The following is a 13978-nucleotide window of genomic DNA, read 5'->3' on the forward strand; positions in this document are numbered from 1 at the left end:
GTCCTAGACTCCTCCACCATGGGAAACATCCTTTCCACATCTACTCTATCCAGGCCTTTCAATGTTCAAAAGGTTTCAATGAGATCCCCCCCTCATCCTTCTAAATTCCAACGAGTACGGACCCAGAGCCATCAAACATTCCTCATATAATAACCCTTTAATTCCTGGAATCATCCTTGTAAACCTCCTCTGAACTCTCTTCAATACCAGCACACCCTTTCTTAGATGAGGAGCCCAAAACTGTTCACAATACTCAAGGCCTCACCAATGCCTTACAAAGCCTCAGCATCACATCCCTGCTCTTATATCCTAGACCTCTTGAAATGAATGCTAACATTATATTTGCCTTCCTCACCATCAACTTAGCCTGCAAGTTAACCCTTAGGATGTTTTGCACAAGGACTCCCAAGTCCCTTTGCATCTCAGATTTTTCGATTTTCTTCCCGATTAGAAAATAGTCTGCATATTTATTTCTACTACCAAAGTGCATGACCATGCATTTTCCAACAATATATTTCATTTGCCACTTTCTTGCCCATTCTCCTAATCTAAGTCCTTCTGCAGCTTACCCGTTTCCTCAGTACTACCTGTCTCTCCATCAATCTTCGTACCATCTGCAAACTTGCAGCAAATCCATCTATTCCTTCAACTAAACCATTGTTATGCAGCATAAAAAGAAGTGGTCCCAACACCAACCCCCGCGGAACACCACTAGTCACTGGCAGGCAACCAGAAAAGGATCCTTTTATTCCCACTCACTGCATCCTACCAATCAGCCAATGCTCTAACCATATTAGCAACTTTCCTGTAATACCCTAGACTCTAACTTGGTAAGTAGCCTCATATGTGGTACCTTGTCAAAGGCCTTATGAAAGTCCAAATATACAACATCCACTGCATCCCCTTTATCTATCCTACTTGTAATCTCCTCAAAGAATTCCAACAGGTTTTCAGGCAGGATTTTCCCTTAAGGAAACCATGTTGACTTTGTCCTATCTTGTCCTGTGTCAGCAAGTACTCCATAACCTCACCCTTAACAACTGACCCCAACATCTTCCCAACCACTGAGGTCAGGCTAACTGGTCTATAATTTCCTTTCTGCTGCCTTCCTCCTTTCTTAAAGAGTGGAGTGACATTTGCAATTTTCCAGTCCTCTGGCACCAGGCCAGAGTCCAATGATTATTGAAAGATCATTACAAATGCCATAATCTCTAATGCTACCTCTTTACCCTAAGGTGCAGTTCACCTTAACCCTAAGGTGCAGTTCACCTGGTTCGGATGACTTATAGCCTTAGGTCTTTCAGCTTTTTGAGCACCTTCTCCCTTTTAATAGTAATTGTACTCGCTTCTCCTTCTTCACAAACTATAACATCTGGCACATTGCTAGTGTCTTCCACAGTGAAGACTGGTGCAAAATACTCATCTAGTTCATCTACTACCCCCTCGCCCTCCATTATTAATTCACTGGCCTCATTTTCTAGTGTTCCAAATCCACTTGCATCTCTCTTCTTTTTCTTTTTACATACTTTTTTTTTTAATAATTTTTTATTGCATTTTTAAATGATTACAAAGTATGAAAAAACAATGTATATAACCCATACCCCCTCCCCTTAACCCCTCCCCCCTAACTGCCCCATAGAAAAAAAAAGAAAGAAAGAAAGAAAGAAAGAAAGAAAGAATGCCTGGTGGTTGGAAGATCTCCACATGCTCCATGGAGTTCATAATAATTTTAATATGTATATTTATTTCTTTCCCCTAATAACCAATTGTTTCATCTTAAAAGCATCTATATATTTAATCCTGTCTTTTGTAAATAAGGGCTCCAAATTTTCAAAAATGTTTCATATTTATCTCTTAAATTATAAGTAATTTTTTCTAATGGAATACAACCATAAATTTCTTTCTTCCAAGAATCTATACTTAAATGTGTATCCGATTTCCAAGTAACTGCAATAGCTTTTTTGGCTACTGCCAGTGCAATTTTTATAAATTCTTTCTGATACTTATTTAGTTTGAGTTTCGGTTTTATCCCTTCAATATCACCTAGTAAAAATAATATTGGATTATGAGGAAATTGTGTTCCTGTAATTTGCTCCAGTAAAAGTCTTAAATTTGTCCAAAAAGGTTGAATTTTAGAGCAAGACCATGTCGAATGTAAAAAAGTACCAGTTTCCTGGTTACATCGGAAACACTGATCCGATAAATTTGGATTAAATTTTTTTATTTTTTGTGGTGTAATATATAATTGATGTAGAAAATTATACTGCACTAATCTTAACCGAACATTTATTGTATTTGTCATACTGTCACGGCATAGTCTTGACCAATTTGTTTCTTCAATTTTAATATTCAAATCACTTTCCCATTTTTGTCTTGACTTATGGACTCCTTGCTTAATTACCTGTCTTTGAATCAAATTATACATGCAAGATACAAATTTTTTGATATTTCCTTTTTGAATTAAAATTTCTATTTCATTAGATTTCGGCAATAACATTGTTTGACCTAATTTTTCTCTTAAATAAGCCCTTAATTGAAAGTAACAAAATAAAGTGTTGTTTGATATTTTATATTTATTCTTTAATTGTTCAAATGACATTAATATACCTCCTTCAAAACAATTCCCTATATATCTAATCCCATTTTGAATCCAATTATATAAAAGTTGATTGTCCATTGTAAAAGGAATAAGTCTATTTTGAATTAAAGATCTCTTTGCTAATAAAGATTTTTTTATCTCATCATCAACATTTATCTTATTCCATAAATCAATCAAATGTTTTAATATAGGAGATTCTTTCTTTTCCCGTATCCATTTAGATTCCCATTTGTATATAAAATCTTCTGGTACATTTTCTCCTATTTTATCTAATTCTATTCTAATCCATGCCGGTTTATCTTTCTCAAAAAAAGATGCAATAAATCTAAGTTGATTTGCTTTATAATAATTCTTAAAATTTGGAAGTTGTAATCCTCCTAGATCAAATTTCCATGTCAATTTTTCCAACGATATTCTGGACATCTTACCTTTCCAGAGGAATTTCCTCAGATATTTATTTAACTCTTGAAAAAACTTCTGGGGTAATTGTATTGGTAATGATTGAAATAAATATTGTAATCTAGGGAATCTTTTTACATACTTGAAGAAGCTTTTACTATCCACTTTGATATTATTTGCTGGCTTGCTTTAATATTTCATCTTTTCCCTTCTAATAATTCTTTTAGCTGTTCTCTGTAGGTTTTTAAAAGCTTCCCAATCCCCTATTTTCCTATTAATTTTTGTTTTGCTGTCTGCCTTCTCTTTTGCTCTCACATCAGCACTCTGCAGAAAAGTTGGTTTAAGAACATCAATTTTGAAAAGTTCCCCTAAGATTAAAACCATGTGCCGCTTGCCATGCGTCATGGTTCACTTGCAGCTGAATTTCCTGGATGTTCATAAGCCATCTTGACAAAGTGAGCATTTTGAGAAGGATGGCTAAAATTGTCTGGAAATTCAGAAGTTGTTCAGTACTGGAGGGACAAATAAAAAGCTCATTTGGTGTCGTTTCAAGCCAAGCCAGGTCAGGCTGAGTTCTTCACCCTGAGCTGGAATCCAGAGTGGTGCAAAGGTACATGACCAATGATGACCAAGTGCTTAACTGCTCCCAAGTTAGCTCTGCAATGTGATCTGTCACAACTTATTGCTGGGATGTTGCCAGTGGACAATTCCAAGGTAAACATCAATACATCAGCTTCCAATGTTTATGCATTCACCCTGATTTTCAAACCCAGTTATGTGAGAAGCACCCTGCCCAGGGCATTCGAGGACATAGTAATTGCAATTGAAGGTAATGAATATCAAGTAAAAAAATCCAGAAGCTCATCTAATAATAGGAAGGATTTACCCTGAGAGGTTGTGGTCCACCTTTCCTCCTCATCAAAATGAATATCACCTCCAATTCCTCTTCCGGGGCCAAAAGCATGGGCCAGAACACCACCTGGTCCATCAAAAGGGGAACCATCGCGATGATCTAACAGGACACGTTCAACACACACATCATTTAAGAAATGATTTGGCTGTGAAAACAGCACTATGGTCTGACTGTTTGAAATTAGTTAAAAGCATGCTGAAGATATATAGCTGACCAATCAGCAAATGCCATACCTCCAGACGTAAAAATAATTTCAATGTCTGCTGTGGATGCTGTCGGTGTGAATATCAAAGGAGTAACGCTGGCCCACGTGTTGAGAGCTCTTGCTATAATATTGTTCACTGCATTCCGTGGCAAGTCAACTGTGTATTGACGAATTCTATGAGAGACAAAGTCAATTACATTTTTATTCTAATAAGATAATTCCTAATTATAATGATTGTACAGTACCTATTTGGGTCTGAAATCAATATCTGCCCTTCAGGAAACAAGTAATGACATGGGTACCCTCCTTAATCACCTTAAAATAAATATGTGCTAAAATTCACTGTCTCTAGCACTTAAAATATGAAGTAAGTATTTTCCCACATATGAGTAAACAGACCCATATCTCACCATTCTAATGTTGGGGACACACATATAAATTTTTTATTACTAGAGTCTCCATATTTGGCAGGGCTAATGACGTGTCCAAACACATTCTGACCTGTTACCTCATGGAGTGGGATGTCATACCCTGCAGAAATAGACTTCCATATCGCTGTTTCCATACATATGTACTGCTGTACATCCAGGATGTCCTCAATTGTCTGCATTTGGATTAGCAACTCTGAATTCTATTGAGATTAATGACATTATTGTTTTATTTCCTAATGTGGAAATGTGATCATTTGATCTGTCAAAGCCTCTCTGGGGATGTTATGGAAGCACGTGTGATTTAATACTTATCTTAACAAGTTTTAGTATTTGCCTTCGATGATTCCAGAGTTTGCACTCAAACTGGCATTATAATCTGGTCTGCAGATATTTGAAGATAATGAACTGTATTGAATATTTCTATAAAAAAAAACTTCCCAGTGATTCTCTCTTTGAAACTGATTTGCAACATTGGAATCAGCAATACTTTTTCACTTCTACACAATGGTTTGCTATAACCTCAGAAAATAAATCCTCCTGTTTATTTCTCTGTATTTCACTCCTATTTGTGATGACTTTGTTCCTTCTTGATTTGAGTTTGCAGTAACAAACTACCTTCAAGTGTGTACACCTTATTCATGGTTCTGTGAATAATGGCACAAGTCAAGGACAAATATTCCGTTTTTACTGCATTTCATTGAATCATCTACCATTTCATTGGTGAAACTTTCATAACAGAGAGATTTACTGAGTTAAAGTGTTTCTTTGGTATTTACAGATAATTGGGAGAACATTATTGAAGCATATGGCATATTCTCCTAATATACAAAGTAACTCCAAGTAAACTTTCCAAGCACACTGGGCTATAGCGTCTTAACTTCAATCCTTTACATTATTACAAGGTTTTGCTCAGATGTGGCATTCACACTTGATGCTCTTCGCACAGAGAATGATTACTGAAGGACGAACATTATTCATGAATGAATCAGAGATTTCAAGTAACCAGAAACTATACCTGTAAGTGAGATTAGTGTTTTGAAACTTTTCACCTCCCGGTAATATCTTGAAATCTGCAGGGTTGGTCACACCACATCGCGGTCGGTTATCTTTATCCATTGAGTTATTGATCAAATTCTCTGACGCTCTAATAGTAGGAATGTGCCATATTTCCTAGTCATAAGAAAAGTTTATTTTCAAGTGATATTTAATTTTTGTCTTGAGGAACGAGATGCATTTTTAGTGAAATCAAATGAATGCAGAACACAAAACTTGATAAAAACACAAGGGTTTGAAGGTAGTATTTTTGAAGTTACTATTTGCTAGTGACTTTTATTTATAGAACATGGGTATTTTCACAAGTTACTTCCCAAACTCTTACCTTTCCAAATAAATACTCTCACTAATTTTAAAGAACATCTGTGAAGTTAAAGATCTTAGAATCAGTTTCATGGCTATTTATTTTGAAACACTTTAAAAGAGAACAATTAATGGATGCACATTGTGCATAAGGCTTCCTTTGGGAAACTGTTTTGACTTTTGGTACCAGGTACTGCCATTAGTTAAGTGGGACTGACTGTTGATAACTATGCCTTTTCAGGTACCCATGTAAGCAGCTGTAGGAAAGTATTGAATTTAGATGTTGCCTCTTGCAGAGCAAGGTCTTTTCCTTTGTAAGAATAACTATGTTAGCCCACAGTAAACATGGCAGCGATGCTGGAGAATGTGAGACATACTGTGGTCCCGATAATTGCATTTCTTTATGATACTAGTGTAAGTGTTTCAGGGGGTGAACAATATCCTTAAGTTGTTGTGAAGGCAAGGTTTCAGAGAGTTATGTGAATTATATTATATGCACTATATTACAGTACATAAAATATACTGAATGCTGTGGCCAAATAACAACATTAAGTGAAACTAAAGATACAAAAATCAAGAAGTTGTTGTCTTACTGTGCGTGACAGAAGTGAAAATATGTGAAGGAGCGCATGCAAAATGCTGGAGGAACTCTGCAAGTCAGGCAGCACCTACGGAAATGAACAAACAGTTGACGTTTCTGACCGAGGTCCTTCTTCAGGACTGGAAAGGAGAGGGGAATGTGTGAAGGAAGCTCCACCCTCCCAGAACATTACATGCATGCCATAAGCTTGGTGCAATATTTATGTTTCCCTTGTGTTTGCTGCTGCTTCATACAGCATTATCATTGTGCACTCGTTAAAGGACATGATATGGACATTGCGGAAGAAACTGAAAAAGGAATTGTGAAAAATAAGCCAATAAATTGATGGTCATAAAACTACAGTTTTCAATGCAAAGCACCATTTATTGTCATCTGTTCTGAAATGAAGATCCTCAAGGTTACAAACAAACAAAGAAGCCACAGTTGATGTAAAAGTAAAAACCACCACATACAGAAATTGCAAAAAGGTGTCAACTTCCTTAGGAAACATACAGAAACATGAGTAAATGAGGCACTGTCCCACCTTAAGGACCTCACTGTCTGACTCTCCAAAATCTTACTGGTACTTTCAAAGCGAACCTCAAAAGCAGGAATGAATATTGTTCCCTTTCCTACAAGTTCCCCTTGAAGTCACGGATGATCCAGAATTAGAAACATATTGCTGTTTCTTCCGAAGTGGTAAAACTGCCTGGCCAATTCTATTGTCAGTGTAAACATCTGGCAGTAGGGTATACATCCTCTGCAGGAGCTGGGTCTGAGAGACTAACTGTGGGAGGAAGCACAGGATCCTTTGCCAAATTTTGTGCAATTGTCCCATGGCTTGATGGGGTGGCACTGGTAGACCATGCTGGAATTTCTGGAAGCAATTCGGAAGGTACAGAATATATACATCCCAAGAGGAAGAGGTATTCTAAAGGCAAGTTGGCATATCTGTGGCTGATGAGAGAAGTCAAAGCCAACAGTGTGGAACAAGCTTTCGAACAGACTCACTCAGCTCTGCTGTCACAAGGATTGTTACCCCAAATCTTTCCTACCAAATGCAATAAACAGTTCATCTCTGTGTGACAGGAGAACACACATCATAGTGCAATAATCTCTGTTTTATTATTTCATTAGTTATTATTGCACATTGGTAAACTAATACTTCATATGTTATTCTATACTTTATTAATAGATAAGACGGCATACTGTTAAGTGTGTTTTTAAATGTTACTGTTGTAACGAAAGAATTTTCCACTCGTGATCAATAGCATATTTATTTTTATTATTATTATTGAAAGCCAAAGAGAGGACATGTAAAAGAGCAAAAATTTAGTAGGAAGTTAAAAAAGTCATTAAGAAGGAAAAGATGGAATATGAAAGTAAGCTAGCCAATAATATTAAAGAGGATAGCAAAAATTTCTTCAGATACATGAAGTGAAAAAGAGAGGTGAGAGTGGATATTGGACTGCTGGAAAATGATGCTGGAGATGTAGTAATCAGGGACAAGGTAGATATACAAATGATAGACAAACTGAATAAGTAATTTGCATCAGTCTTCACTGGAAGACACCAGCAATATGGTGGAAGTTCCAGGGGACAGATAATGTACGCTCCAGGGTTCTAAAAACTCAGGGTGGATGAAGGTGGATGGAGGCATTAGTAATCGTCTTTCAAGAATCACTAGATTTTGGAATAGTTCCTGAAGACTGGAAAATTGCAGAAGTCACTCCATTCTTCAAGAAGTGAGAGAGGCAGAAGAAAGGAAATTATAGGCCAGTTAGTCTGACCTCAGTGATTGGGAAGATGTTGGAGTCGATTGTTAAGGATGTGGTTTCGGGTTACTTGGAGGCACATGATAAAATAGGCCATAGTCAGCATGGCTTTTTCAAGGGAAATTTTTGCTTGACAATTCTGTTGGAATTCTTTGAAGAAATAACAAGCAGGATAGACGAAGGAGGATCGGTTGATGTTGTGTACTTGGATTTCCAGAAGGCCTTTGACTAGGTGCCACACATAAGGAAGGCTGTTTAAAAAGCTCAGAGCCCTGTAAGGATTACAGGAAAGATACTGTCATGGACAGAGCATTGGCTGATTGATAGGAGGCAAAGAGTGGGAATAAAGGAAGCTGTTCCTGGTTGGCTGCCAGTGACTAGTAGTGTCCCATGGGGGTCTGTGTTGGAACTGCATCTTTTTATGTTCTATGTCAAAGAGGTGGCAGATGGAATACAGTGCTGGGAAGTGTATGGTCATGCACTTTAGTAGACGAAATGAGAGTGATGACTATTTTCTAAATGGAGAGAAAATACAAAAATCTGAGGTGCAATGGGACTTGTGAAGGATTCCCTAAAGGTCGTTTTGCAGTTTGAGACAGTGGTGAGGAATTCAAATGCGATGTTAGCATTTATTTCAAGATATAAATGCAAGGATATAATATTGAGGCTTTATAAAGGCTTCACTTGGAGTATCGTGATATTGGGCCCCTTATTTAAGAAAGGATTGGAGATGGTTCAAAGGAGGTTCAGGAAAATGAATCCAGGATTGAATGGCTTGTCTTAAGAGGAACGTTTGATGGCTCTGGGCCTGTGCTCACTGGAATTCAGACGAATGGGGAGTAGGGGGAGGGTGACCTCAATGAAAGCTACCTCACACTGCTTTGCCCATTGCCATTTCTTTCTGAATAGGTAATGAGTTCAAGGGGTGGAGCACAGTAGCCTGGTTTGACAGGAATCTGTTATAGTAACTGACACATCATAAAAAGGACCACAACTGTGACACACCCTTTGGCCTCATGGCATCTACCACTGCTTGAATCTTGTGCATCTATGGTGTGTCCACAGTAAGTGTTGCTTGGTTTAAATAATTCACACTTGTATATCACGCTGTAAGTCCAGAATCTTCGAAGCAACACACATAAAATGCTGGAGGAACTCAGCTGGCCAGGAAACAAGAACTGCTTACATTTTGGGCTGAGAGATGCTGCCTGGCCTGCTGAGTTCCTCCAGCATTTTGTGTGTGTTGCTCGGATTTCCAGCATCTGCAGATTTTCTCTTGTCCACAATCTTCTAATCTTTTTAACACTGACTTGAGATTTTGGAGATGTTCCTTATCATCCTCACCAGTAACAATGATGTCATCCAGGTAACACTGAGTGCCCGGTGGCCTTGCAGCACCTGGTCCATAGCTTTCTGCCAGAGTGCAGATGCTACTGACGGGTAATGTAAGCAGTAGAAGCATATGCATAATTCAAAACTACCAACATTGAGTTGGGGTTCACCTTAAGAGACTGGTCTGACGTGATGAGGTAATAGCGTAAGGGTTTACCTCGCTTTATGTTCTGTGTTTGGTTGACAATAAGGATTTGTTACAGTTTCTCTTAACTTTAAAATGCCCCTGCCATTCTATTTCCAAATACCTACATGACTCCAAAAATAAGCCTCTGTGAGTGTTTCTGGTGAGAAACACTTTGGACTCTTCTTCCACTTCCATCTGTAGGTAGGTCTCAGTTTGCTAAACTGCTTTCCTCCAGAAAGGTTTGCAGAGATATCTTCTATCCTAGGCAGGGGATATTGATTTACTTTCGGAACTGGGTTGATGGCTAACCTTAAAATTACCACAGATCCTGACAGATCTATTCTCGTGGCCACTGGGACCACTGGTGTTGCCCATGGGCTCCACTCAACCTTGCAAAGAATTCCTTCAGCCTGCATGCGACTTAGCTCACTGGCTACTTTATCACAGGTGGTATAAAGAATTGGACAGGCTTTGTAAAACTTGGGTGTGGCATTTTGATTGAACACTAATTTACACTTGATATGTTTGAGTTTTCCAATGTCATCTGTAAACACTACTGTGGCATCATCCAGTACTTTTCTTAAGTTGACTCTATTTCAGGGGATGTGGATTCCAATTGGTAGATGGATCTTCAATAAAGTCATAGATTTCTCTGCCACTCACATGTCCACAATGGTGCCCCTCCTTTTTAACCACATACAAGCCCAAGGTGGCTTGTTGGTTGTTGTATCTCAGTTACAAATGTCTTTTCTCTCATATATATTCGTATTTGGATATCTCCAGCCTGCAGTTCAGTATTTATGACACGCCATTCAAACTTATTCTATGGAATGACTGAGCCAGTGTCCAATTCCATTTTAATTAAGTAACCGTTCACTACTGGTGACTGCTTCTCTCATTTGCGTCTGTCTGCTGTTTCCATTGATACCGCTATGTCAACTGCTCACTTAAATGTAGGTAGTGCTTCAGTTAAGGGCCAATTTTGCATGTTTTCCTGTAAGATTCCACAAACTAACTGATCTCTCAGTGCATCATTAAGCCCATCACTGAAATGACAATCTCTTCAATTCAGCCACGTACACCAAGTTCCCTTTTTTTGATTCCTCCTCTGAAACCTAAAGTGTTCTTCAATCAATGTCTTCAGTTCTAACTGTCCCTGCATTGCTTTCAAGATATCAGCAAAGCTCATTTCAGCTGACTTCTAAGCAAACTCTTTGCTTTTAAGCCCAATGTACTCACTTCATGTTGGCTATTTCATTTGCTTCAAAATACTGTTCAATCCACTCAGTATACCTGAGCCAGGATTTCATTGTGCAATGGAACGCATCTATCTTTCTGATGCAGCCAGCCATTTCTGCTCTTTTTTATGATTATTATCATGGGATACTCACTGTTTATGAAACTGTGAATTCTTACATTTTCTGTCTTTTTTAAAACTCAACTATGTTTCTTTTTACTGTTCTGAAGAAAAAAGAATGGGCTGCACTTTTGTTTTTAACTTGACTATTTCTTGCTATGCTTTTTAAAAAACTTAGTTGTCTTGCTGCGCTTCAATGGGTAGATAGCTGCCTCAGGTTTGTTTTAAGAATCACAATTGTTATGTTTTGTCACGCCAAAATGTTAAACTAATTGAAAGAAAAAGAAGGGATTCCAAAATGTGAGTCTAACTTTGTGTTTACTTTAAGCGAGGCATGCGCTTACGATATGGTGGCGTGATGATGTAGTTTTATGTACTCTTATATACAACTTGTAATGAATTAAACTAACAAACAATGCCAAATCAACACCATATTTACAATATTATTCAAATACTACTGAAATATTAAGTCCACACCACCTCTGGTAATCGAGAGAAAGCATTACAAGCTTGTCCAAATGTTTTATGCTAGTAAATCACTGCAGTACAGGCATTCTGGTAAACCTCTTCTGCACCCTCTCCATCTCCTTTCTCAAGTGAGGTGACCAGAACTGGGCACAATATTCCACATGTGGCCTAACCAAATTTAAAGTTACTGCACTTGACTTCCTAACTTTTATATTCAGCAACCTAACTGGAGAATCCAAGGATGTTATCTGCCTTCTTTTCTACCCTATCCACCTGTTTTCTGATATAAAGGAGATGTGAACTTGCACCCAAGTATCTCCCAGTACATCAATGCTCACAAGGGATCTGCCATTTACTGTATACTTACCTTGTGTATTTATCCTTCCAAAGAGCATCTGCTCACACTTGCCTGGATTAGACTCCAGTTGTCATTTCTCAGACCAAACTTCCTCCTGATCTCTATCTTGTGTACCTTTAACAGGCTTCTTCATTAAGCACCTAAATGCTTTTCTTTAAACATATCCACCTGAATGCTTTTGAGATGCTTCTTGTTAGTATTGGTATACTCACGAATATCAATGTATCCGCCCCCCACCAAATCCTTATCAGCAACCATGGTGAAAACTGATGTGAAATACTAATTTAGAACCTCAGCTGGTTCCTCTGAATCCAGGCTCGTGTTTCTCCTTTGCCTTGGGACATACACTTTCCCTCGCTCTCCTTTTACTCCTAATATATGTATAAAATCCTTGGGATTCTCTTCAGTTCTACTTGCCAAGGACACTTCATGGCCCGTGTTAGTCATCTAATTCCTTGCTAGATCCTTTCCTTCTTCCTCTCTGTCCTCAGATTTCAGCTTCTAAACCCTTACTTAAGCTTCTATTTACTTTTTGACCAAACTTACAATATCTCTTGTCACCAAGCTTCCCAAGACTCCCTACCTTGATATTTCATCCTACAGGAATGTGCTGGGCCTGAACTCTAACCAGCTGCTCCCAATTTATTTTCCCGAGTTCCTGCCTAATCCATTGTAAATGGCCTTTCCCCACTTTAACACTTTCACTCATGGATCTGTTTTGTCTTAAATCTTCAAGAATTATCCACACCGTTTTCAAAATGCTCCCCACTGATACATTCATCACCTGGTAAGGCTCATTTTAGAGCATGGTTTAGTGTAGCCCCGTTGATAAATAGATCCCCTACATATATTTTCAAGAAGCTGTCCTGGATACATATAACCAACTCTGCCCTATTAACATTTTTGGCACTGTGGGAGTGGCAGTCACTGTTGGGGAAATTAAAATTATCCACTACAACAAGCCTGTTGTTGTTTCAGTTTTCCATCAACTATCCACACATCTGTTCCTGTACCCCCCCCCCCCCCGCCCCATGACTCTTAGGAGCCTATAGTATAATCCCGTCCCAATTATTGCACCTTACATTACTGGGGTGCCATGGTAGTGTAATGGTTAGCCTGATGATATTATAGCTTGGAACATTCTGGATTTCAGAGTTCAGTTCTGACATAATCTATAAGGAGATTGTACATCCCCCCCCCCCACCCCTGTGGCAGCATAGGTTTCCTTCGGGTGCTCCAGTTTTCACCCATAGTCCATAAACATACCAGTTAGTAGGTTAATAGGTTACTGTAAGTTGTCCTATGATAAGGCCGGTGTGAGTCGCTGGGTGGTGCAGCCCGTTGGGCTGGAGAGGCCTGTTCAACACTCTCTCTCTAAATAAAATAAAATAAAATCCCTCTCACTTCCCTCTCTGTCATATCTGAAACGTGTGCCCTGGAACTTTGAGCTGTTCTCTGAATCATGTTTCTATAGTGGCTACCACATTGTCCCTCCATATAGTAGACCAGGCCCTCAGCTCATAGACTCAAATATCTAACGAAAAACCCAATTAGAAATCGTTCTTCAATGCTAAACTGCTTCATCCATATCTTTTACATACCTTGACAGGTGTTGTAGGTTCCACCTTCAATTCACGTAGAGGTGAACCTGAAGATAAAGACAGCAGGCCCAAGGTGACTGCACTGGCAAGATAAAAGCATGCTGCCTTCATTATGCTTGCTCGTTGTGTGTCCTGAAATGCCAAGCATGTGTGGTGCTGGTATTTATAGACGGATCCTGCCTCAAATTGTCCTAATGACCGTGACAGGTAATTGAATAATTGTTAGCTAAGGCAGTAGATAACTATTTGCTTGCTCATTTCTTGCAGTGCTTACATTTAGTAATAACTTTGTAATTAACTTAATCCTTCTTTGTGAGGGAGAGAGAGCCAGAGTGATGTCAAATTGTTGGAATGAACAGTTAGTTTTTGATGGACTGTAGACCATGGTCTGTCTTTGGGGCTTTGCTGTTGCTTGCC

At 38.6% G+C, this 13978-nt stretch overlaps 1 protein-coding gene across 1 annotated transcript in view; it reads right to left on the reverse strand.

Annotated features, from left to right (window-relative positions):
- LOC132390910 (uncharacterized) overlaps nucleotides 1-13978 on the reverse strand; it is a 216221-nt gene that overhangs the window by 79817 nt on the left and 122426 nt on the right. The window contains exons 18-20 of the mRNA XM_059963445.1: nucleotides 5563-5717; nucleotides 4145-4290; nucleotides 3885-4010 (exon numbers count right to left, since the gene is read on the reverse strand). Of these exons, the coding sequence (XP_059819428.1) occupies nucleotides 3885-4010; nucleotides 4145-4290; nucleotides 5563-5717 (427 nt within the window). The remainder of the gene's footprint in view (nucleotides 1-3884; nucleotides 4011-4144; nucleotides 4291-5562; nucleotides 5718-13978) is intronic.

The sequence above is a fragment of the Hypanus sabinus genome, chromosome 3 (genome assembly GCF_030144855.1).
Source record: "Hypanus sabinus isolate sHypSab1 chromosome 3, sHypSab1.hap1, whole genome shotgun sequence".
NCBI lineage: Eukaryota > Metazoa > Chordata > Chondrichthyes > Myliobatiformes > Dasyatidae > Hypanus > Hypanus sabinus.